Here is a 25,881-nt window from a genome sequence, read left to right as displayed (position 1 = left end):
AATCCCCCTGCTCCATGATCTTGGATGTTTTGGAAGTAGGGTCAGGGCCTCAGGCTAGTGCAGGGTTCAAGGGCCAAATCCAGTCTGTAGCTTGGCTGTGCATGTCTCAAACAAAGCACATTTGTTTGTGGATTTTTTTTTGCATTTTAAATGGTTGAATAAACCAAAAGAAGACTACTTTGTGAGGTAACATTCATATCTCAGTGTCCATAAAGTTTTATTGGAACATAGTCACACTCATTTCCATGTTGTCTGTGGCTGCCTTCATGCTGCAGCAGGAGAGCTGAGTAGTTGAGACAGTGACTATGCGGTCTGCAAAGCGTAAAAAAGGATCTAGTCTTTGCAGAGAAAGTTTACTGCTCCCCTGGGCTAGTGGGATACTAATGTAGGGGGTTTAACTGGGGGAGGAAATACAGCCTTAGCAGCAGAGACTTTAGGAAAGCATGAAATTCAAGATAGAAATGTCAGTCCTAAAGCTGATGTGGAATCTTGCAGGTAGAGTCACTCTAGGGCTCAGATGGTGACACTGTTCTCTATGCAGCTGGGCTTCAGATATTCATAGGGCCAGTCAAGTTGCTCATTCCGGGCTGTAATCTCCTTTTCCAGCTTTTCCAAATCTGTTCGGAATTGGTTTAGCACAGCTTTGGGCTTGGGGCCTGAGAAATATTTTTCTTTGTGATGCCCCAGAGGCACCTGAGACAGAACAAAGGATTAGTCAGTTTCTAAAGACAAACGCATCTAGAGCCCAGCCCCTCACTCTGATGTTTCCTTTCCAACTGTCATTTCCCTCTCCCGAGAGTCCCCTCTCACCATGTCTGGCTGGCGGCGACTCAGATGCCATGAGATGGCCATTTGAAGACAGGCCTGCCGGACATCAGGTAGTGACCCCATCACTGTGGCCATGGTCACATCTTCCTTGGTGGTGGGTGGGGGCATCCGCATTGTGCATGGAGCATTAGGGACCCAGGCATACCAGTCCAGCTGGAGGAAGAAACTGTAACCCTAGAACCCCGGTACTTAGGGTTTGAACTCCCATCTCTCCCTCAGGTCACCTTGCCTTCAGGGACCTGGGCTTTCAGCTGTCCATACCTGGCCCTGGTTGATGGCGGCATGCTGGGCAGTGCACGTGAAGATGCACATGGTGAGGAAATGGCAGAGTTGACTCTGGGACTGAAAGGAGACAGGGAAACCTGGGCAGGAAAGGAATAGCAGTTAGAAGCTACAGCATAAGAGGAGAGGAACAAAGGCTGTTGTTTTGGGATGCCCATATTTTAGAATTGATGAATTTGTTTATTTTATTTAGACGTATTTGCATCAGACATGCGTTTAAGTCCTGGCTCAGTCACTTACGCTTAGTTACTATAGGCCAGCTTAACCTATTTGAACCTCAGTTTTTTTCACCTGTAAAACATGGACGATACCTACATTATAAATGAGATGATGTATCAAAATCACCTGGTCTGTAATAAATGCTCAATAAGTAAGTAATAATTATTGTTATGGAAGGATTGGGGGCTGAAAAGTTCTGAGTGACCAAATATCCCTTGCCTCAAAAAGTGGTTAAGAATTGAGGGATGCGGCCAGGTGCGGTGGCTCACGCCTGTAATCCCAGCACTTGGGGCGGCCAAGATGGGCAGATCACGAGGTCAGGAGATCGAGACCATCCTGGCTAACACGGTGAAACCCCGTCTCTACTAAAAATACGAAAAGTTAGCCAAGTGTGATGGCGGGCACCTGTAGTCCCAGGTACTCGGGAGGCTGAGGCAGGAGAATGGCGTGAACCCGGGAGGCGGAGCTTGCAGCGAGCTGAGATCCCGCCACTGCACTCCAGACTGGGCAACACAATGAGACTCTGTCTCAAAAAAAAAAAAAAAAACAATTGAGGGATTCGTGGTTGGTGACTCATGCCTGTAATCCCAGCACTTTGGGAGGCCAAGGCAGGAGGATTGCTGGTAGTCAGGTGACAGAGCAAGAGCCTGTCTCTATTTAAAAATTAAAAAATAAATAAATAATTTAGGAATGCGTAATCCTATTCCCAGACAGAATTACAAGTGTCTGCGTTATAACGTGGGGAATAAGTCATGGATTTCCAGTGTCACAGCTGAGAGGGGCTCCCACAAAGGTTATCTCAGTCCACTCATTTTACAGTGGATATGGGGGCTCAGAGACCCGATAATCTTTTTTTTTTTTTTTGAGACGGAGTCTTGCTCTGTTGCCCAGGCTGGAGTGCAGTGGCACAATCTCGGCTCATTGTAACCTCCGCCTCTCAGGTTCAAGTGATTCTCCTGCCTCAGCCTCCCAAGTAGCTGGGATTACAGGCTCCCACCACCATGCCCAGCTAATTTTTGTATTTTTAGTAGAGATGGAGTTTCACCGTGTTGGCTAGGCTGGTCTGGAACTCCTGGCCTCAGGTGATCTGCCCACCTTGGCCTCCTAAAGTGCTGGGAGACCCGATCTTATCAGTTAAGTGGAATAAATGTAATTACTCTCATTTTATAGGTAAGAAAATCAAAGCCCATAGAGAATAAACTGTCAGGACTGCATAGTTGGGAAAAGGCAGAGGCTGACCTTGAACTCAGGTTCCTGACTGCTAATCCCATGGCATTTTTAATTTTAGCCTCTAAAATGTCTGTTGGGAAAACTAGACAAAAGTGAGCTATGAGAACTGAAAGAGAACAAGGGGGAGGGCGGTTAGTGGAGGTTAAAGTTAACATGTGTCATGAACTGAATGTCTTTGGCTCCGAAAAATTTTTATATTGAAATCTAATCCTGTTGTGATGGTATTTGGAGGTGGAGCCCCACACGATAATCAGGGTGTGAGGGTGCAGCCCTCCTGAATGGGTTTGGTACCTTTATGAGCAGAGGACAGAGTGCTAGCTTGCTATCTTTCTGCTGTGTGAGGATACAGGGAGAAATCGGCTGTGGGCAGCCTGGAAGAGGGGTCTCACCAGAACCTGATCTTGAACTTCCAGCCTCCAGAACTGTGAGGAATACATTTCTGTTGTTTATAAGCCACCCAGTCTATGGTGTGTGGTTTTTTTTTTTTTTTTTTTGAGACGGAGTTTCGCTCTGTTGCCCAGGCTAGAGTGCAATGGCGTGATCTCAGCTCACTGCAACCTCCGCCTCCCAAGTTCAAGTGATTCTCCTGCCTCAGCCTCCCGAGTAGCTGGGATTACAGGTGCGTGCCACTATGCCTGGCTAATTTTTGTATTTCTAGTAGAGACAGGGGTTTCACTATGTTGGCCAGGCTGGTCTCGAACTCCTGACCTCGTGATCCACCCACCTCAGCCTCCCAAAGTGCTGGGATTACAGGCGTGAGCCACTGTGCCCAGCTAGTGTTTTGTTGTAGTAGCCCAAACTGCTAGGAGCCTAAGGGACTGTACTGAGAAGAACTAGAGAGAGTTTGGTCCTGGAAGGGTAGGGTGGTGCAGATTCCCCAGGGAGAGGCTCCCTCCAGGGTAAGGAGGTTTGCCACATTCCCAGGATTCGCCATAAGGGCTCCCCAGTAAATGTCTGTAGTTGTCTCACAGAGGCAGAGGATGGTATTCACGGCCTAGATCTGAAGTGTGAGGGGGAGGGGCCGAAGGATGAGTGACAGCAGTCCAGGCTGGTGCCTGTGTGATTAGCAAAGGCTTTTTCTTCCTCAGAGGTTCAAATGTGGGGAGTGAGAGTTGACTGAAGGTAGTGGCTAGATTTTGGCCAAGGGGTGGTTAGGGTGGAAGAGTTGGATTAGCCAAAGAAACCTGAGCCCCAAGGATCAGGGTGCTGAGTTTGGGTTTGAGGCAAAGCATGTATAGGATTGAGCTTGCATCAAGAGCTGACCTTGCACTGTAGCAAGCGTGCAGTATTCCTGGACCCTCTGGGCGTGCTGCACAGTGGCAGGCAGGAAGAGAGGGAGGGAAAGCCAGGGTGGGTCCTTATGGGCTTTGGAGGGAAAATCTTCCCATTTACATCCTCAGTTAGGAAAACGGAACCATCAGGAGAGAATATGAGCCCAGCAGGGACTGTGCAGACCCCTCCCAGCTGTGGCTATGGCCTGGGGGGCCCCAGGATATGGCAGTTCAGGGGCATCTGTGACTGGGGTGTAGTGGGACTAGGGGTTGATGGCCAGGGTCTCTGAGGAGGATAGTCCTTGGGTCTCTAGAATTGTCCTGAGTCTGAGGAGGTGGGAATGGGATACACATGCTTTCCCGTGTGGAGGGAGGAAGGGAGGTGTGATGAGAGGCTGGGGTCCTGTCCCCAGAAGGGCAGGGCTGGGAAGGCGCCCTGGCAGAGTCTCCCAGGAGCTTCTTCTGTCTCTAGAATGGATCTTACCTCGGTCCTGGGCCTGGCACAGCCCCACCTCTGTGATCTCCTGACACCAGGCCTGCAGCTCAGGGTCCCCCTTCACTACGTCATCCCTTTGGTAGAAGAGGTGGACGATCCCCTCCACATACCTGCCCAGGGGGAAAAGGCACTTGAGGGCAGAAGGCCCCCGCCTCTGACCTCTATTCCTCTTTCTGTGGCATCTGCCCAATGCTTCCACAGTATCTGGGAAGACACCTCGCCTTTGGGACATCCTCAGCCCTCTAAACACACCAGCATCTCATGGAAGATGTGGGTCCTTAGTTCTAGGAATTCGCACGGTTGCGGTCATACATCCTCAGAAAATCCTGATTTTTCCAGACACCTCCCCCAGTCTCCCCCCACAGCTCCCCTCACCTCCTCTCTCTGCCTCATCCCAGTCTCCTCATTTTCAGAGCCACCCACTGTGTCCTCACTTTTCCTCATCTCTCCCCAGGATTGAGTTCTCTGCTTCTCCTTTCTGGACCTTCTTGCTTTTGCCCCATGCTGGCCTCAGGCCAGAGCCCCCACCCCCCTCATTTCTCAGCTCCTCCTTACTCACCTGGCAATGATCTCCCAGAGCCGCAAAGCATCACGGGCATAGAGAGCACCTGGGAGTCCCAGCAGGCCCCGGTCAGCCAGGTCGTCAGGAGGACAGAGGGAGCAGTAGGTCAGCTGAGCTGCCGCCCGACGGAGCAACTGTACATGGCCCCCTCCACCTGTGCTCACTGCCTGGGACAGGAGATCACAGGTCTTAGAGGGGGAAACAGGGCTGGAGAACCAACACATCTTCCATAAACTGGGGCAAATGTGGGATTTTCAGATATTAAGACATGGATATACAGCACTTTGGGAGGCTGAGGTGGGTGGATCATGAGGTCAGGAGTTCGAGACCAATCTGGCCAACACAGTGAAACCCCATCTCTACTAAAAATATAAAAATTAGCTGGGCATGGTGGCAGGCGCCTGTAATCCCAGCTACTCGGGAGGCTGAGGCAGGAGAATCGCTTGAACCCAGGAGGCGGAGATGGCAGTGAGCCGAGATGGCGCCACTGCACTCCAACCTGGGCGACAGAGCTAGACTCTGTCTAAAAAAAAAAGACATGGGTATAAAAGGGACAGGTTCATAGGTTAAGAGTGAGGACATTCACACATAGTTGATCTTGGATCCTGAAAGTGGCAGCTCATGGAGAGATGGATGAGGCAGTCCCATGCCCTGTACCCTCCTCACCTTATCAAAAATTCCTCCATCTGAGATGAGTTGGGTCCGGGCCCGGGTGTTGATTTCCATGGTGTAGCGGATATGGGGGATCAGGAACTGGAGAGGAGGAGATTGGAGGGCGTGACTGGTGGAGGCCATGCTTGGGTCCTTCCTGGTGGGGCCTGGCACCCAGCATGGCGCCTTCTCCTCTTGATGCTTTCCTTGACAGGCTGATCTCCTGCTGCTCTGATCACTCACTCTTGTGCTCTCCAACTTCCCTGTGAGTTGGGCCCTGGAGCCAGACTGACCAGGATTTTAACCTACACTTTACTCCTCATTTTGAGACTTGGCCAAGTTAATAACCTTTTAATCTGCAATCTCTTCATTTGTCAACAGGGGGCAGCAATAGACTCTCTTATCTCAGGGGCTGTGGTGATGCTCACCTAAGTGATGTTGCAGAGTGTCTATTACACACAAGAGTCCTGGAATAGTAGCTGTCTGCTTCATTGTTTCCACCTTGAGTATAGGTGCCTTATGAATCAGCCCCTTCTGATTTTCTTTGCTACCTCCTCTGTCATTCACATCCTCTTAAACTAGCCTCTCTGCTTATGATCAAAGCTGCATCTCCATCTTTTAGTTGTTTCACAGTTGGGGGTTTCTTTAGGGGATGGATGGGGAGAATACTTTCTGTCAGAACTAGAAGAGCTGTATTCAGCTACCTGTTTAAGCAAATCTTTCTCCACCCCTACTTAAGCACTGTTGGGCCCCTCTTCTCCTGCTTTTCCTTAGCTATTGAAAAAAGGCCATGGTCTTTTTTTAATATTAAAATTAAAAATATTAAAATATTTTCCTTAGCTATTAAAATTTAATATTAATTTAAATTAATTTAATATTAAATAATTAATATTAAATTAAAATTTAATTTAATATTAAAATAAAAATATTAAAATTTAATTTAATATTAAAGCAATTAAAATTAAAATTAAATTAAATTAATTAAAATTAAATTAAATTAATATTAAAATTAAAAATATTAAAATTTAATTTAATATTAAATTAATTAAATTAAGTTAAATTAATATTAAATTAAATTAATTTAATATTAAAATTAAAATTTTAATTAAATATTTAAAATTAAATTTATTTAAATTTTAAATTTAAATTTATTTAAAATTATTTAAAATTTAAATTTATTTAAATTTTAATTAAATATTTATTTAAAATTAAAATTAAAATTTTAATTTTAATACTAAATTAAAATTTTAATTTAAAATTAAAAATATTAAAATATTTTCCTTAGCTATTAAAAAAAGGCATGGTCCTTACATGCGTTTCTTTTTCTCTTAGACTGTTTGTCTTCCTTTCCACATAGTTAATATGCAGGTTTCAAGCAGTTTTGGTGCTTGTCTGAATTGTTGATGCTGGACACTGGCAATGACCCCAGTGACACCTTTGGTGTTAAGATACCAAAGCAGCTCACATTAACCTGAAGCTTTTCAGAAGATTCATGAAAGATGCCGAATGTCACGGGAAGGCCAAAGTCCACATGAGGAGAAAGGATGCCTAAGGATAAACAGTCCCTAATAATAATAATTGCAAGAACTAGCTGGGTGTGGCGGCGTGTGCCTGCAATCCAGGTTACTTGGGAGGCTGAGGCAGGAGGATCGCTTGAGCCCAGGAATTTGAAACTAGCTTGGGCCACATAGCGAAACCCTGTCTCTACAAAAAATAAAAAAAATTAGCCAGGCATGGTGGTGCACACCTGTAGTCCCAGCTACTCTGAAGGCTGAGGTTAGAGGATCGCTTCAGCCCAGGAGTTTGAAGCTGCAGTGAGTTATGATTACGCCACTGGACTCCAGCCTGGGTGACAGAGTGAGAACTTGTCTCTGAAAAAAAAAATTTGCAAGAACTAATGTTTTTTGTAGCATTTAGCTTGTGTCACACCATTAAGTCATTTTAACCTTTTAATAACCTCACGATGGAACATGTGAGGACATCTGGAAATTATTGAGGCCGGGGTTCAGGACTAAGACCCCAGCAATCCAAAGTCAGAGCCTGCATAGGCCACTGTTAAGACATCTGCAGGCTTGACCCTTGTGTGCATCTGCCAGCAAGTCGGCTGTCCGCTGGGGCATGGCATTACTGTGGTGAGTGGAGACACGGAGAGGACTGAACTAGGAAAAGGAATTGTAAGTGTGAATAGAGGCTTCACTTGTTCGTGTGGAGCAGAGGATGGGGAAGCAGGAGACAGCATGAGATGAATGAAATCCAAGATTCCATTCATCAGACTGGTCTCCATCTTGTCTATGTTACCGAAGGGGAAAATTCCAGAGGCGGCACAGCTAAACTGGCCAGGCTTGGGGGGTCTTGGTGGAGGCCCCCAGCTGAAACACAATTTGGTTGTTTTTACCCAGGACTTACTTGCATATCTTGCCAATACATCAAACTCCATGTACCTAAAACCAAACACCTCATTTTTGCCGACTCTGGTTTCTTCTAACTTTACTGTTTCTGACAATTACTCTGGTTTGTAAGCTTGTATCGTTTTTGTGCTCCCTCTGCCAAGTTCCCTGTATATAAAGTATCATCAAGATTTTAAGAACATTTTCTTAAGCAAGCACAGGTCTTATTTTGCCTTCTCCCAGCAATATATATGGAACTCACTGTTTTGTAAAATTACAGTATTTCTTTCTTTCTTTCTTTTTATTTAGAGACCGGGACTTGCTGTGTTGCCCAGGCTGGTCTTGAACTCCTGGTCTTAAGCAATCATACTGCTTTGGCCACCCAAAGCACTGGGATTACAGGCGTGAACCACCACACCCAGCTCTTAAAACCACAGTATTTCTAGGTCAGTATAACACACCTGCCCCAGGGACTTACAGGTGTGGCAGAAGCTTGGACTTCTGGCTTTTCTCTCTCTTGCACCCAGGCACGCTGCAGCTACCATTTCCTCCCTTCACTACGTTTTAGATTCTTTCCTTTTCATTCCTGTCATTACCATGCTAACGTACATCTCTATCCACCTTACTGTTGGGCAGGTATGAGCGGCTTGCTGGCTGTTCTTCCTTGCCTTTTGGTCTGTTTCTACTTAGCTGACTCCTCAATTGGGGAGAAACATTCTTCATCAATACTAGACTGTTATAGGCTGTCCCTTGTGATTTCAAACTCTAGTACCAGATACTGTTCTCTGGTTGGTTCTTATGGGCATCACTTGTTTTTCTGGCTAAATACTAGATCTAAGGTAGGAATATGGCTTTTGTTTTACTAGCAGTGTTCAAGCCCTACTGTGAGCGCACTGCTAGACTGTCAGATCTCTGAGAATTTCAGAGGATTCCTATATAATGTTAAGTGACTAAACTTAATAAACTTAATTAAAATCAACATCTCAAGATAATGAGACAGTCTCCTCTTCACTCACAAATTGCTACAAAGAGTTTTTGCTGCTGCAATATCTTTTGATATGGGGCTGTTCCTCTCTCTGGGGTCTGAGGGATATGTGATTTAATAGATTAATAAGTACCTTGAAGATGGGGTGCAGTCCTGGGAGGCACCGCATGGTGGCGACAGCGATGACCTCAGCCACCAGATGGGTGTTCAGCAAGTGATACTGGATCTCGTGCAGTTGGAAATCTGAATTTCGGACCCAGGACTTTGCCAGGAGCCAGGCAAGTGGGGGGTCTGAGGGCAGGAACAGTGTTGGGGTTGGAGAGCTGGGGTTGGGAGGCTGAATCTGGGAGAAAGAGAAATTATTGAACTCCCATTCCGTATATGACATTATAGTCAGCATTCTTGCGGGAAACAGAGATGACTAAGTAAGATTATTGCCTTCTAGGAGGTTATAGTCTAGCAGGAGGACTGTGAACCCTCCCAGCCTGCCGCTCGCTAGCTGGAGTGCCCTGATGTCAGGTGGAAGGCAGGAGGGACTGGAAGAAGGGGGTCCAGAAGGAGGCCCTAATAGTGGTGTGGGAGAAACCTGCTGCTTTGGGGTCGGCGCTCAGATGGTGGTGGAATGTGAAGGAGAAGTAGGAGGTGTAAGATTATTGACAGTTCTTGTCACCTGAACTGAGAGACAAGTGACAAGTGACAAGTGACAAGTTAAGAATAGTGAGAGAAGGCCAGGTGCGGTGGCTCACACCTGTAATGCCAGCACTTTGGGAGGCCGAGGCAGGCAGATTACTTGAGCCCAGAAGTTCAAGACCAGCCTGGGCAATATGGCGAAACCCCATCTCTACAAAAAATACAAAAATTAGCCAGGCCCACATGGTGGCACATGCCTGTGGTCCCAGCTACTGGAGGGACTGAGGTGGGAGAATTGCTTGAACCCAGGAGGCGCAGGTTGCAGTGAGCCAAGATCGCACAACTGTATTCCAGCCTGAGTGACAGAGTGAGATTCTGTCTCAAAAAAAAAAAGAAATTGCGAGAAAAGATATTCAAGAGATGGTGAGGGTTCAGAGCCAGAGGCCACTGAGAGATGAGATAGTGATTCTGAAAGTGTAGTCCTGAACTGGTAGTGTCAGCATCACTTTGGAACTTATAAAAACGCAAACTCTTAGTTCCCACCCCAGACATACTGAATCAGAAAGTCTGGTCATGGGATCCAGAAATCTGCATTTCAACAGGCACTTCAGGTGATTCTGATGCACACTGAAGTGTGAGGACCATTGGATACAGGATGAGAACTCCAAGAGGCCATTTTGACTCTTGAAAAAGTAATTCTAGTTGGATAAGGCAGGGGAGACGAGGGTACAGGCAAATAGTGACATGAAGACAAGTCTCACTGAGTGAGGATGGGGTTTGGGAGCCAAGAGCTGGGGGCTGGGTCCCTGGGAGCAGAGGTTGAGGTGAACAGAGTGCAACATTGTGGGAGAGGTCTGGGGCCCTTACCTGGATGACCATGGGCTGCAGCTTCCCATTGGGCTCCATCTTCAGCATAACGAGGGGGGCAGCCAGGTATTGCTTCTCTCCTCGGATCACGTTGGCTGGAATTCCATCCAGAAGGATGAAGTCAGCTTCAAACAGGGAACCATTCTGGGGACAGGAGGGATGTATCCGTTTTTAGAGTTCAAAGTCTACCCCCAGGGGGCCAGGGCAAAGGGCAAGAGATTTAGTCTAGCTTCTTGCCATTCTCCTGCGTCAGTACCGGAGTCCTGTTGGGAGAACTAGAGCCCCTGGTCCAGTTCCTCTCATCTTAAAGTGAAGAAACAGTCTGGTGAGGGTAGATGTCTTGTGCGTGGATGTGGTGGCAGATCTGGGTTTGGAACCAGGCCTGCTCAATCCAGTTGGCATCACAGGCATTGTAAACTGACCACCTGTCAAATGGCCAGGCCCCTTTCTGATCATTCCCGAATGGTCTGCGCTCTGGTTTTGGCTCCTATCAGCTCAGCAAATGCTCTTTCATTCCCTATTCAAATCTCACGTCCTCTGCCAAGTATTCCAGAGAGCTTCCCCTAGCTACCCCTGCCACCGATACAGCACACACATGCATACGCACACATTTTGCCTAGGCTTGTCCTCAGTACAGTCCATTGCTTCCAAACCCCGCTCTCTTTTTCTAGAAAGCCTCCCCGATTCTCCCCACCTGATGGCACTTCCTCACTTTTCTCCCTGCCCGTGAACACTGGAGTCCAGAACACTGTGGCCAGGCAGTGTCACTGTTCCTGCTAACATCTCTAGCCCCTCTCTGTGTGCTGGGGATCCATTCTATTTTCCCCTTCCTGCTGGGAGCTCCTCATAGTTTCTTCCCCTACATATTTTATTTCTGTATTTTTCCAGCACAGGACTGCACCAAGGGGCAACGCAATACTGCAGCCTTCCTCTGACTCAGTTTGGATTCTCTCTGTCCTTTCTCACCACACTACTAAGGAGAGAACAGTGCCAGGCAGGGGAAGGAGAGGTACCTGAAGTTCTTTCTCCAGTTGAGCACGAAGCTCTTCCATCCCCGAGGGCAGCACTAGCCTGGAGGGCAGAGAGGTCGAGCGTCTCAACAGCATGGGGTTGGCACCATTGAGGAACTGGTAGCCGAACAACTCATCATCCTGCCAGCACTGGCGAACCTTCTCTTTGGTGGGCGGTGAAAGGAGGATATATGTACCACAGCCTGCATATCCCTTCTCCAAAATCTACCCCAGGGGTTCAGGTATATAACCCACCCTGAACCCAGCTTCTGCGTTTTCATTCTCAAGGCCTCTCTGAGTTGACCAGATATGATAAGGTCTCTTCTTGCAAAGAGTTACGGGGGACTGTCTAGTGTGATGAGTCATCCAGAGGGGCCATTAAGGGATTATGGAGACCTGGGGGAACCACTGACCAGCCAGGGCACTCTTCTGGCCCCAGAAGATCTGATCAAAGTCTTCTAGGCAGTTCCAGGAGCTCAGGAGGGTGTAAACACGTTTGAGGGCCATCTCCAGAGCCCTAGGACAGGTATTGAGGCTTAACTCATCAGCTGATCCCTCAGTCCCTCACCATCTACCATCATTCTTGGCCCTCCCAGCCCTTATTTCACTCCGAGGTCTAGCCTTTTTCTCACCCTGCCTTCAGTGTCGATTCAAAGTCCAGCCTCTTCTCCTCATGGAATCTCATATTTGGAGGTAGATCATCCTTACGGTCTGCAGCGATGGTCAGGGGTAACCCTTCCTTCCAGGTGGCCCAGCTAGGAGTTGGGGACAAAGCTTCAGGAAGGATATCATGGTCAGTGATGGGGGCAGGGGCAGGGGCAGGGAAGGGGTGGGACAGTGGTGGCGGGGTTAGTTTAAGGGGCGGGTGGTCACCAGTAGATCTGCTGTCTGTCTTTCAGTTCCTTCTCTCGATGCTTCTGGAACACGTCCAAAGCATTGTCTCCTGGCAGGCGGGCTGGGGAGACATCAGGACAATTGGCCTCACGGCTCTGTCTGGTCCTATGCCCGCCTGTTGTCCTCATCTCCCTGTGGTTAGCCGTATTCCATGTTTTCAGCCATGCACTGTTGCTTTTATCTCTGGCTTTGCCTCATTTGATTATCCACCAGACACGTTTATCCCGTCTTTGCCAACTTTGCACTCCTGCTTTCTCTTATTTCAGCCCTCATCCTTTGCCTGTAGATAAAAACCTCCTGTTTGCCACCATTTCTTGCTCCTTCACTCATCTTCCCCTACCTGGCCTTACTTCATCAATATCTATGGTTAGAAAAAAATCACCTTAATTAAGGTGATGAAATCTTAGTCACCTATACACCTACACCTACTGTCTACTACAGATTGCTTTGATTAATTTCACATCTTAAACCTCACCTGCCACACCTTCACCTGTCCTCAAAAGATTCTACGTTTGCTTTTTTTTTAAACCTCATCTTTCTGGATTTACTATCATAATCTGTATCTATGGACTTATTGTGGGTCTTTTCTGCATTTACACTCACCTGTCTCAAAGTCATAGATTTGATGTTCCATCCCTACTGCCCTCACTCATCTCTGGATTCATCTCTCTTTTACTCGTTACCCATGGTTAAAAATTCACTATTTGGGCCGGGCGTGGTGGCTCAAGCCTGTAATCCCAGCACTTTGAGAGGCCAAGGAGGGCAGATCACGAGGTCAGGAGATCGAGACCATCCTGGCTAATACGGTGAAACTCCATCTCTACTAAAAAAAATATAAAAAATTAGCCGGGCGTGGTGGGGGGTGCCTGTAGTCCCAGCTACTCAGGAGGCTGAGGCAGGAGAATGGCGTGAACCCAGGAGGTGGAGGTTGCAGTGAGCTAAGATCGCGCCACTGCACTCCAGCCTGAGCAACAGAGCAAGACTCCATCTCAAAAAAAAAAAAAAAAAAAAAAAAATTCACTATTTGCCATCCTCATTCCTCCTCGTCTCCTGTGGGCCAGTGTGCTTCTTGTCTTTCACGGGTGTCTTCCGTGTTATTCCAACCAAACCAGCTCTCCAGCATCCTATGTTTGCTTCCCTTAGCTGTCTGCTCTCACGGGTCACCCACCCCCTCCTGTTCCATGTGGTCCCCTCACCTGACTTCTGAGTCACCTTTACATCTCCTTCCTATTTTCACTTTGCTTCTCTGTTTTCCTGGATCGCTGCAACTCCCACTTTCTGTCTTTGCCTTCTTGGAAGATGGGATCTCCAGATCACTTACTCCCTGCCTCCAGCCTCACACGCAGCCTCTCTTAGCCTGTGTAAAACTTTGGGAATTCATAACTCCTTCCCGTTTTCTGTCCAGCACCCTGGGATCCCTACGTTTCACCTGCCCTGGGCCCATACATCCTCTAAGTCTGCTCCGACCGTCCTTAACTCTGTCCTCCTAGCCCCGCAGCAGTTCCCGGGACCTTGTGCCTCCTTCCCCGACGCCGCCTGCTCACCGGTGCCCTCGGGCAGGCTCAGGATGTCCTCGCCCTGCACCCAGCGGTAGCACGGGAAGGCCACCTCCGCGCAGGCTCCAGGGCCCTGCACCGTGATGCGGTCGCAGAACCACGCGTCGTCCACCAGCCAGTGGTGCTTGCGCAGCCTCACGAACTGCAGGAGCCCCAAGTCCTCTGCAACGTCATGATCAAACTCCTCCTCCTGTGCAGGCCGGACCCAGGCCAGACTTAGTAGGAGGGGCCCGACTGAGGCCGTTTCGAGGACAGAGCCGCGCTCCTGTGCAACCTCAGTTTCTCATGGCCTCCAAAGACAGCATCGCCTCGTTCCCGCCCCCGCACAACCTGCTCTTTGGGTCTCAGACGCCCGGAGTCGGGTGGAGGACGAGGGCCCGCAGCGCCTGGAGCTGATGCTGGAGCAGCATCGCCCACGTGGGTCCCATTAACTGAGCTCTCCCCGCGCCGGTGCTTGGAGGAGCTTCACGTCTGATCTCTGGCCTCATACTTACATTGGCTCTGGGTCACTGGGAGAAGGAGCTGGGGGCTGCCGGGACCAGGGGCGGGAAAGGGAGATGGGGTTGAGCCCAGCCCGGGATCCCAGCTGCGGACCCTGTCCCTGATCTTGCCCACCTCGTCCCAACTTCGTGGAAGTCCCAGTCCGCGAGGTCGCGCTGTCACCTCGCCCCCAGCCTCCCGCCCTCCCGCCGCGAGCCCAGCTCGGCCCGGGCCTGGGCCCGGGGTCCCCGCTGCCCCAGCTCCCCTCCCTCCCCGCGCTGACCTCGCCCCGCGCCGGCCGCAGCTGCAGCTCCAGCTCCGCCTCCCCGCGCGCCCCGACCAGCCAAAGCTGCACGCGGTTGTACGACCCGGAGAAGAGCCAAGCCCCGGTGGCCACGCGGATGCGGTAGCGGCCCATGGCGCCCCCCAGCAGCTTAGGCGAGGGGAGCCGGGTCCTGTGCGATTCCCGGGACCGCCCAGGGCTGCCGGCGCCTCGGGGCCACTTCCAACCTTTAAAGGACCGGTCTGCGGCCCCGCCCTCCTCGCAAGTTTTAGGCGCTCCCAAGTCCCCGCCCCAGACTAGCCCAAACCTGCGAGCAGAGCGGTAGAGCCGGCTGCGGGGACTGGCTGTGCCTCCTGGTCGGAGCGTAGCTGCAGGATGATAAAGGGGCCCGAGCCAGGGTGAGGCCAACGGGGTGGGTGCGGCGGGACCTTCCTGGACCTCCCGGGAAGGCGGGACCGAGGTGGGCCTGAGCCCCCGGGTTGGAGCGAACATGGATGAGAACACTTCCCGAGGTCTCCAGGTCTTCTGGGGAGCCAGGAGGAAGTAGGGGATGAGTCCATCTTCCAAACGGAGGGGAAGGTCTCCGCTTTTCTGGGCTGGGACCCGGGGAAGGCGGTGGGCCGGCTTCTGGAAGGTCGGCCTGGGAGGCCGTGCTGGGGTCTGGGGATGTCCCGCGGCTAGACCCGGCGCGGCCCGTGTGTCCTCCAGTACCTGAGCTCTACCGCCCTTGAACGCTGTACTTCCGTCAACGACCAGGGGTTCCCCAGGGTACCTAGAACCTGGAAATGTAGCACCTCAACACCCGCTCCCCACCCCGTTTCAAATATCTGGGCGCTGGGGTCCCAATGTACACCAAATATCATGGGCCAGACCTTTGAGAGAGGCCTGAGGCAGGGCAGTGAAAAACTCATTTTGTCCAACCTCCGAAGCGGGTACAGACAATGTTAGGGACCCAGGAACACCAGTCGGGGTGTTAGGGTGCGGGATGGAATTGCTTAGGGACCTGGCCTACGTGGCCAGTTCCCAAGAACTTTGTCTTTTCCAGGTGAGTGCAGCCCCTTCCGCTCCAGTAGGTTCCAGATTAATTTTTTATCCCCAAGCTCTTTCCTGCTCCTTCATGGGTCTCAGGTCTCCTGGAAATCCAGGAACAGCAATTAGCCCACTGCTATTTAGGGCCTTTGTAAACATTGAAGGATGATTCGGAGCTTAGGCTTTCTCTCCCGTGCAGGAATCAGTCAGATGAAGCCTGCTGCACGCGTCCCTGTCTAGATCTTGATCCAAGTGATTATATGCATTTGGCTCTCCGTGGATGCATCTGGTGGCCTGGGCTCGGCCAGTGTAAGGTAAATTTGCTTTCTTGAGCTAGTCCTCAGAAATGACTTGGTGGCCTAGTTGTTGGTAGAGGTAAGTGAGTGGGAGTTTTAGCCCCGCCTTCCAGCCTCCAGATCAGACTCTATCTCAAAAAAAAAAAAAAAAAAAAGTGTCTGTCCCTTACTGGATTCAATTCCCTTTCTTATCTTCTAGGTCCACTCTGGCCTACATCCTCTGCTTAGGACTGCAGGTCGGCCATTTGCTGGTCCCCAGTTCTTCCAGTTTTCTGGGGTCACCCTATTCTGTAATATCCAAATAAAATGGCTCAAATTCCCATCCTGCCTAATAGGATCTGGCCTTTCCACACACATTTTCGTGGGTTACTTTTGCCTAGAAAAGAGTTTGTCTCATACCTACTTCCAAAAGCACTGTTTCTCTGCTGTTTTGTGACTCATTTTCTGCCCACTCTAGTGTACTCTACGGCCACGTGCAGAGAGAGGGAATGAATAATTGAAAAAACAGATTCAAGCTACTGCGCATGCTAAATGAGTGAATATGGCTAAACAGTGAGAACAGTGCTTGGCGTGTAGTCCCTCTATGTATTAGCTGCTATGATTGTATTATTTACAACTGAATGTTAGCGTTGCTCCTCTACCGTTCCTCTCCACATGCTATTTCTCCATGTCCCTCTCTAGGCCTAGCCTCTCACTAGAGCTCTTATCACTCTAGACCCTTCCCCCTCCTGCTTTTGTTTCCCTTTTAAGCACATGCGCTATGTTGGGAGAATATAATTAGAAGCAAAATTTTCTCCCAACCCAGAAAAAACCTCTCCATGAAAGTAGTGAAGAAAGAAAACAGTTTTATTATTGAATAAGCATTAAACCAGAATGTGATGCACATCACAGGCAGTTTGCTAAGAGACTGCAAAGACAGAAGGAAGTCTCACTTTTATCTAGCCAAGCAGATACAGCCCATTACATATGTGTTCTCGAACTCCTGACCTCAAGTGATCTGCCCACCTCGGCCTCCCAAAGTGCTGGGATTATAGGCGTGAGCCACTGCGCCTGGCCTTATGTGTTCTCAAGATAAACTATAAATAATCCTTAGGAGGACTCGATAGCACCATTTGTCACATATAGCGCAGTCTAGAGACACCTGGCAATTGTGATGACCATCTATGTTAGCTAATTGGCTTAATCAGAAGAAAAACTTCTGTTTTTTTTTTTTTTGAGGTAGAGTCTTGCTCTGTTGCCCAGGCTGGAGTGCAGTGGCGTGATCTTGGCTCACTGCAAACTCCACCTCCCAGGTTCAAGCGATTCTCTTGCCTCAGCTTCCTGAGTAGCTAGGATTACAGGTGTGCACCACCAAGCCTGGCTAGTTTTTGTATTTTTAGTAGAGATGAGGTTTTGCCATGTTGGCCAGGCTGGTCTTAAACTCCTGACCTCAGATGATCCACCCACCTCGGCTTCCCAAAGTGCTGGGATTACAGGCGTGAGCCACCGTGCCCAGCCAGCTTTTCAGATTTTTATGACAGCAGATAGTTTTGCAGCTCAAGCAAAGTGTCCATCTGAGTTAGTCCTACCCTCCCACAGAAACTGGGAAATGAAGGCTCCATCTTTCTTGGTGTTTACATTTCAAGGAGATGGCTCCTGGGTCTTTGTGAAAGACATCCCTGGGTAGTAAAGCTGGCAAGAGGCTGTGTGGCTTCTAAAAATATTTATACACGTTTTGAAGACACAGAAAATAACTTACAAGTTTTCTGGCTGGGTGCGGTGGCTCACGCCTGTAATCCCAGCACTTTGGGAGGCCGAGGTGGGTGGATCACCTGAGGTCAGGAGTTTGAGACCAGTCTGGCCAACATGGAGAAACCCCATCTCTACTAAAAATACAAAAAATTGGCCAGGCATGGTAGAGGATGCCTGTAATCCCACCTACTCGGGAGGCTGAGGCAGGAGAATTGCTTGAACCCGGGAGGCGGAGGTTGTGGTGAGCCGAGATTGTGCCACTGTACTCCAGCCTGGGCAACAAGAGTGAGACTTTGTCTCAAAAAAAAAAATTTTTTTTACAAGTTTTCTAAAGCAAATTTTCTAAGAAAAGAGAGGGTGGAGAAGTCTCTTCCCTTACTTTCAACATGGAGAACTAAGCCTTTAATTTTTTTTTTTTTTTGAGATAGAGTCTTGCTCTGTTGCCTAGACGGGAGTGCAATGGCACTACCTTGGCTCACTGCAATCTCCACATCCTAGGTTCAAGCGATTCTCCTGTCTCAGTCTCCTGAGTGGCTGGGATTACAGGCACGCACCACCATGCCTGGCTAATTTTTGTATTTTTGGTAGAGATGGGGTTTTACCATGTTGGCCAGGCTGGTCTCGAACTCCTGACCTCAGGAGATTCCCACCCCCCTTGGCCTCCCAAAGTTCTGAGATTACAGGCGTGAGCCACCACGCCTGGCCAGTGTTTTGTTATAGTAGCCCAAACTGACTAGTAGCCTTTTTTTTGTTTTGTTTTGAGACAGGATCTCACTCTGTCACCCAGACTGGAGTGCAAAGGCGCCATCACGGCTCACTGCAGCCTTGATCTCCCAGGTTCAGGTGATTGATTATACTGCCTCAGCCTCCCCAGTAGCTGGGACTACAGGCCCGTGCCAACATGCCCGACTAATTTTTGTATTTTTTGTAGAGATGGGGTTTTGATATGTTGCCCAAGCTGGTCTCAAACTCTTGGGCTCAAGTGATCCGCTGGCCTTGGCCTCCTTCCCAAAGTGCTGGGATTACAGGGGTGAGCCACCGCACCTGGCCATTTTATTTTTAAATTTTGATTTGTCCCTAACAACTACCATTTTGTTCTTATGTATGCCACAGGAAGGATCAGGGGCTTGATTTTGTCAGCACCCTTTGCAGTAGGAAAGGCCACGTGGGCACACGTGTATGCCAAATGTAAATCTTCTTTCAAACTCCCGATTCCCTGCTGTCTGTGCCAGTAGCCAAGCCAACTCCCACATTCCCATTACCTCTCTTTGCAGAACAATTTACCTTCTGTGTGTGTTGTTTTTTTTTTTTTTTTGAGACAGAATCATGATCTTGGCTCACTGCAATCTCTACCTCCCAGGTTCAAGTGATTCTCCTGCCTCAGCCTCCTGAGTAGCTGGGATTACAGGCACCCGCCACCATGCCTGGCTAATTTTTATACTTTTAGTAGAGATGGGGTTTCGTCTTGTTGGCCAGGCTGGTCTCGAACTCCTGACCTCAGGTAATCCGCCCTCCTCGGCCTCCCAAAGTACTGGGATTACAGGCGTGAGCCACCGTGCCCGTCCCAGGCTCCACTTCTAATTCTAGTTCTCTTTCAATTTCTACCACATCTGCAGTTAGTTCCTCCAAGAAGTCTTGAACCCCTCATAGTCATCCATAAGGGTTGGAATCAACTTCTTCCAAACTCCTGTTATGTTGATATTTTGGCTTCCTCCATTGAATCATGAATTTTCTTTTTTCTTTTTCTTTTTTCTGAGACTGAGTCTCACTCTTGTTGCCCAGGCTGGAGTACAGTGGCACAATCTCTGCTCACCGCAACCTCCACCTCCCGGGTTCAAGCAATTCTCCTGCCTCAGCCTCCCGAATAGTTGGAATTACAGGTGCCCACCACCACGCCTGGCTAATTTTTGTATTTTTAGTAGAGATGGGTTTCAGGCCAGGTGCGGTGGCTCACACCTGTAATCCCAGCACTTTGGGAGGCTGACGCAGGCGGATCATGTGAGATCAGGAGTTCAAGACCAGCCAAGCCAACGTGGTGAAACCCTGTCTCTACTAAAAAATACAAAAATTAGCTGGGTGTGGTGGTGGGTGCCTGTAATCCCAGCTACTTGGGAGGCTGAGGCAGGAGAATTGCTTTAACCTGGGAGTGGAAGTTGCAGTGAGCCGAGATCATGCCACTACACTCCAGACTGGGCCACTCAGTGAGACTCTGTCTCAGGAAAAAAAAAGACAGGGTTTCACCATGTTGGCCAAGCTGGTCTTGAACTCTTGACCTCAGGTGATCCGCCTGCCTCAGCCTCCCAAAGTGCTAGGATTACAGGCATGAGCCACAGTGCCTGGCCTCAATCATGAATTTTCTTAATGGCATCTAAATGGTGACTCCTTTCTAGAAGGTTTTCAGTTCATTTTGCCCAGATCTATCTATGGCAGCTATATAGCCTTATGAAATGTATTTGTTTCTTTGTTACTTTATTATTATTATTATTTTAAATTTTAGAGCCAGAGTCTCTGTTGCCCAGGCTAGAGTACAGTGGTGTGATCATAGCTCACTGCAACCCTGAGCTCCTTGGTTCGAGTGGGCCTCCTGGCTCAGCCTTGTGAGTAGCTAGGACTGCAGGTGCACACCACTGCATTGGCTAATTTTTAAATTTTTTGTAGAGAGATGAGGTTGCACTATGTTATTATGTTATTCAGCTTGTTTTGAATACCTGGGCTCAAGTGATCCTCCTGCCTTGACCTCCTAAAGCACTGGGATTACAGGAATGAGCCACCATGTCTGGGCCCCTGTTTATTTTTATTTATTTATTTATTTATTTAGACAGAGTCTTGCTCTGTTGCTCAGGCTGGAGTGCAATGGTGTGATCTCGGCTCACTGCAACCTCCTCCTCCTGGGGTCAAGTGATTCTCCTGCCTCAGCCTCCCCAGTAGCTGGGATTACAGGCGCCTGCCATCACGCCCAGCTAATTTTTGTATTTTTAGTAGAGACGGGGTTTCACCATGATGGCCAGGCTGGTTTCTAACTCCTGACCTCAGGTGATACACCTGCCTTGGCCCTGTTTTTTAAAATAATTACAGTGAAAGGTCAAAATTACTCCTGATCCTTGGGCTGCAGAGTGAATGATGTGTTAGCAGTCACGAAAACAGCATTAATCTCCCTGTACATCTCCATCAGAGCTCTTGGGTGACCAGGTGCATTCTCCATGAACAGTCATTTTTGAAAGGAATGTTTTTGTGAGCAGTAGGTATGAACAGTGGGTTTAAAATATTTAGTAAATCATGATGTAAGCAGATGTGTCATCCAGGCTTTGTTGTTCCATGTAAAGACACCGGCAGAGTAGATTTAGCCAAATTCTCAAGGGCCCTAGGCTTTTCAGAATGATAAATGGGCACTGGCTTCAGCTTAAAGTCACCAGCTGCATTAGCTTCTCATGAGAGTCAGCTTGCCCTTTGAAGTTTTTTTTGTGTTGTTTTTGAGACAGAGTCTCGCTTTGTCACCCAGGCTGGAGTGCAGTGGCACGATTTTGGCTGACTGCAACCTCCGCCTCCCAGGTTCAAGTGATTCTCCTGCCTCAGCCCCCCGAGCAGCTGGGACTACAGGCATGTGCCACCATGCCTAACTAATTTTTGTATTTTTAGTAGAGATGGGGTTTCACCATGTTGGCCAGGCTGGTCTCGAACTCTTGACCTTGTGATCCACCTGCCTCAGCCTCCCAAAGTGCTGGGATTACAGGTGTGAGCCACTGCGTCCAGCCTTCCTTTGAAGTTTTGAAGGCAGGTATTGACTTCTCCTCTCCAGCTATGAAAGTCCTAGATGGTATCTTCCTCCAGTATAAGACTTTAAACTGCAATGAAAATCCGTTGTTTAGTGTTGCCACCTTCTTCAGTGATCTTAGCTGGATCTTCTGGATAACTTGCTGCAGCTTCTCCATCAGCACTTGCTGCTTCACCTTGCACTTTTATGTTATGGAGATGGCGACTTTCCTTAAACCTCATGAGCCAACTCTGCTAGCTTCCTGCAGCTTCCTTATCTCTCTCACCCTTAACAGATTTGAAGAAAGTTCGAGCCTTGTTCTGGATTAGGCTTGGTTTAAGGGAATGTTGTGGATGGTTTAATCTTCTATCCGGACCACTAAAACTTTCTCCCTATCAGTAATAAGGCTGTCTCACTTTCTGTCTTTTTTTTTTTTTGAGATGGAGTCTTGCTCTGTCGCCAGGCTGGAGTGCAGTGGTGCCATCTTGGCTCTCTGCAACCTTCACCTCCTGGGTTCAAGCGATTCTCCTGCCTCAGCCTCCCAAGTAGGTGGACTACAGGCGAGTGCCACTACGCCCAGCTAATTTTTGTATTTTTAGTAGATACCATGTTTCACCATATTGGCCAGGGTGGTCTCGATCTCTTCACCTCGTGATCCGCCCACCTCGGCCTCCCAAAGTGCTGGGATTACAGGCATGAGCCACTGCGCCTGGCCGGTGAAGGCTTTTGTGATGAGTTAAAACATGGTGGAAAAGGTCAAAGGGGAAATGAGCACCTGCGAAGAGGAATCAAACCCGAGGGGCACCCTGGCTTTATAACAACGCATGCTCATGGGAATGAATTCATTTCCCCGAGAATCAATCCAGGCTCATGAGAGTGAGAACTCACTACTGTGAGAAGCACACCAAGCCACTCATGATGGGTCCAGCCCCATGACCCAAACACCTCTCACTAGGCCCCACCTCCCAATACTGCTACACTGGGGATTACATTTCCTCTTTTTTTTTTTTTTTTTTTTGAGATAGGGTCTCACTCTGTTGCCCAGGCTGGAGTGCAGTGGTGCAGTCTCAGGTCGCTGCAGCCTAGACTTCCCTGGGCTCAAGCGATCCTCCCACCTCAGCCTCTCTAGTAGCTGGGACTACAGGTGTGTGCCACCGTGCCTGGCTAATTTTTTTTTTTTTGTAGAGACAGGGTCTCACCATGTTGCCGAGGCTGGTCTCTAATGCCTTGACTCAAGCAACCTGCCCACCTTGGCCTCCCAAAGTACTGGGATTACAGGCATGAGCCACCGCTACCAGTTGGGGATTAAATTTCAACATGACATTTGATGGGGACAAACAAAAAAAAACCATATCCAAATGGCATACTGGAAATGTGCTAAGTATTCTCAGCACAATGGAAAAAAGGTAACTATGTGAGGTGATAAATATATGAATTAGCTTGATTGTGGCAATCATTTCAAAATGTAGACGTATAGTAAACGTCACGTCATACACCCTAAAATAGCCAACTTTTATTTGTCAGTCATACCTCAGTAAAGTTGGGAAAAAGGCTTTGGCTGATTACAAACAGTTCTGGTGAAACACATCATTCAGTATTGCTATGTCCTAGGCAAGGGCTGCTAATGTGCTCTTATGAGGGAATGCTGGGTGAAAGAGTATGTGTGTGTGGGCACACAGAGTGTGTTTGTGATATTACAGAGAATAGATTCAGTGGAGAGATGGAGGCAGAGTGCATTTTGGAGTGTAGCATGCCTTTTGAGAAATAGGGCTGTGAAGGTAACAAACAGAAGGCCAGAGCTGGAGATGGGTAGTCAGTAGAGCTAGTGAGAGGGACAGGTTAAGATGCTGGAGGCCTTGGGTGTAAGTGATGAGGGGAAGATCCCGAGGGAGGAGATAAAATCTGGAGAATGCATGGAGGAACTGGCCTTACATCTGCATTTTCCCATCCAAGTACTAACCAGGCCTGGCCCTGCTTAGCTTCTGAGATCCGATGAGATTGGATGTGTTCAGGGTGCTATAGCCATAGACAGATCGTGCATTCTCAGAGTGGGCAACCACATCTTAGATGTTGCAATGATTCGTGGCCCTCGAAAGGGTCAGAGTACACAAACATATATTAAGGGGTTAAAATTTCACAAAGTAGCAGGAGCGGGGAGCAATTAGGAAAAAATGCTTTAGGGCCAGGCGTGGTGGCTCACACCTGTAATTCTCAGCACTTTGGGAGGCTGAGGCGGGCGGATCACCTGAGGTTGGGTGTTTGAGACCAGCCTGGCCAACATGGAGAAACCCCCGTCTCTACTAAAAATACAAAATTAGTCGGGCGTGGTGATGCATGCTTGTAATCCCAGCTACTCGGGAGGCTGAGGCAGGAGAATCACTTGAACCCGGGAGGCGGAGGTTGCAGTGAGCTGAGATTGTGCCATTGCACTCCAGCCCAAGTAACAAGAGCGAAACTCTGTCTCAAAAAAAAAAAAAAAAAAAAAAAAAAGTCATAAAGGCTCCATAAGGGGGCAATGATGGAAAAAAGTAGAGGAACATGGCCTGAAGTAAGAGAGACAATTCTTCCTTCGTAATAGGAAACAAAGCAAAACAAATGGAATTGGCAGCAAATCAACTTGAAAATGACGTGTGGGGAAATATCCCATTTGATGAATTGCATTTTCTCTGTGAAGTGCTTGGCAAGGATCTGGCTTCTGAGGGTCAAGGAAGTTGTAGGGGCATTTCAGAGATAGAAGGAGAGTGGAGAAAGTTTGAATAGACTCTGAGGGCATGAGAGAGAGAGCTGAATGAGGGGCTGGGATAGGAATGCTTGCCATGGCTGAGACACTAGGTGAAAACTGGTGATCATGAATTTACCTGTTTGTTCAAGGGTGTGATTTCTTTCTTTCTTTTTTCTTTTTTGAGACAGAGTTTCGAGCCCAGGCTGGAGTGTAGTGGTGCGATCTCAGCTCACTGCAACCTCCACCTCCTGGGTTCAAGCGATTCTTCTGCCTCAGCCTCCCGAGTAGCTGGGGTTATAGGCATGTGCCACCATGCCCGGCTAATTTTGTATTTTTAGTAGAGATGGGGTTTTCCCCATGTTGGTCAGGCTGGTCTCAAACTCCTGACCTCAGGTGATCTGCCCACCTCAGCCTCCCAAAGTACTGGGATTACAGGCATGAGCCACTGTGCCCGGTCAAGGGTGTGATTTCTCTAGTAGTACTCACTGCTCGATTGCTGACACTGGAAAAATAAAACACTGGACTCATCAGAACATCAAGTGGTGGAACAGGTACCCCGAGGCTTTGCCTGGCAGAGGCTGACAGGAGCCCCTTCCTTGTTCTTATCTCCCTAGACATCAGTGGTGGAGCAGGTATGAACACAAGCACCATTCTTATTTGTTATCAATTTGTATTTTAAGCAAACAAGATGTCAAAACAGCCCTCCTACACACACTGCGCACTGAATGGCATCTCTGAACGTCTTCCATTCACTTATTCTGGAGCTGGCTCTAGTCATTTTTCTCTTTGCTCTAAGGTTTACCTTGTAATCCTCCATTGTTCAAATCGCTGTCACTGATTGATAGAGAATTTTCATGTCTTGCCTGCTGCTGATGGTGTCTTTGTTCCACCCTAAGCTGATCCCTATTTGGCAGCTATCATTAACACAGAGCTGGTCCATGTCACAGACTTTTCCTGAAGGTTTAGAAGGGCAGGGACCAGGGTGAAACCAGCGAGGCACTTTCCTTGAGTGCCACATTTAAGGGGGCACCAAAAACTCAGTGCTCAAAATAAATAACAATTTAATGCAATATTTAAAACACCAAAATGAATGGAAGAAATCCATAATAAACAAACTATTAGAATTTTATATAAGGACAGGATCAACTGTAAAGCTTGATATTAGCCATCTATCATCTTCCTAACATACTTTTCTTTCTTTCTTTCTTTTTTCAGAGACAGCATCTCGTATGTTGCCCAGGCTGGCCTTGAAATCCTGGCCTCAAGCCATCTTCCTGCCTCAGCCTCCCAAGTAGCTGGGATCACAGGGTTGTGGCATCACACCTGGCTATATTCTTAACGTTATTTTGTAATCGTTCCAACCCCCAGAAATTTCTCTCTGGCTGACTTGATCCACAGCGCCTCCATCGCCATCCCTGAGTGCCTTGTTGTGGAAAATCTTACTTTATCTTGGTTCTGTTTGGTATAATCGGGGAAAGTCTGTATTCTTTCATTATGTAAAACAACTTATCTCTCATTGTTTCATCTCCCTTCTGAGCTCTGCTCTGCCAGCTCTCTTTCCAAAACCAAAATGGCTCTTCAAGGTATGTTGTAAATAATGGGCCATCTACTTCTTAACATAAATGAATGATTTTCCAAGGTCAAGTTCTCTGGTTTCACTGTCTTCTCCACCAGTGTCTGTAAACTGAAAAATGCAGATTGACTCTCTTAAGATTCATACA

The 25,881-nt window shown here is 48.4% G+C and overlaps 1 protein-coding gene and 1 long non-coding RNA gene across 4 annotated transcripts in view; one reads left to right on the top strand and one right to left on the bottom strand.

The window, feature by feature from the left end:
- LOC129528013 (uncharacterized) overlaps positions 1–25,881 on the top strand; it is a 27,303-nt gene extending 1,422 nt beyond the window's left edge. Inside the window, exons 2-5 of one of the 3 annotated variants that reach the window (XR_008673143.2) lie at positions 8,236–8,372; positions 13,803–15,029; positions 15,860–15,974; positions 25,376–25,881. This is a non-coding gene — a long non-coding RNA (uncharacterized lncRNA). Of the gene's footprint in view, positions 1–8,235; positions 15,975–16,155; positions 16,764–25,375 lie in introns of those variants that run through there. The other 2 variants (XR_010131697.1, XR_010131698.1) reach the window with 2 other exon arrangements.
- ALOX12 (arachidonate 12-lipoxygenase, 12S type) lies at positions 193–14,766 on the bottom strand. Its single transcript, XM_004058441.5, has 14 exons — positions 14,632–14,766; positions 13,857–14,058; positions 12,292–12,373; positions 12,051–12,173; positions 11,832–11,935; positions 11,422–11,582; positions 10,409–10,552; positions 9,045–9,254; positions 5,555–5,641; positions 4,886–5,055; positions 4,315–4,436; positions 1,090–1,190; positions 811–981; positions 193–693 (listed from the first exon to the last, which is right to left on the bottom strand). Exons 1-14 carry the CDS (start codon positions 14,764–14,766, stop codon positions 514–516), a joined length of 1,992 nt encoding a protein of 663 aa, XP_004058489.3. The 3' UTR covers positions 193–513.

Source organism: Gorilla gorilla, chromosome 19 (assembly GCF_029281585.2).
Source record: "Gorilla gorilla gorilla isolate KB3781 chromosome 19, NHGRI_mGorGor1-v2.1_pri, whole genome shotgun sequence".
NCBI lineage: Eukaryota > Metazoa > Chordata > Mammalia > Primates > Hominidae > Gorilla > Gorilla gorilla.
This window is presented reverse-complemented; position numbering and strand designations above follow the sequence as displayed.

Bases quoted from the DNA above. Each gene is read 5' to 3' on its own strand.
- ALOX12 (XM_004058441.5), bottom strand. From the start codon at position 14,766: ATGGGCCGCTACCGCATCCGCGTGGCCACCGGGGCTTGGCTCTTCTCC. The intron at 1,191-4,314 runs GTAAGATCCATT...TTTCCTGCCCAG, and splicing joins GTGCCAGGCCCAGGACCGAG to GTTTCCCTGTCTCCTTTCAG. The intron at 982-1,089 runs GTATGGACAGCT...TTCTTCCTCCAG, and splicing joins CCGCCATCAACCAGGGCCAG to CTGGACTGGTATGCCTGGGT.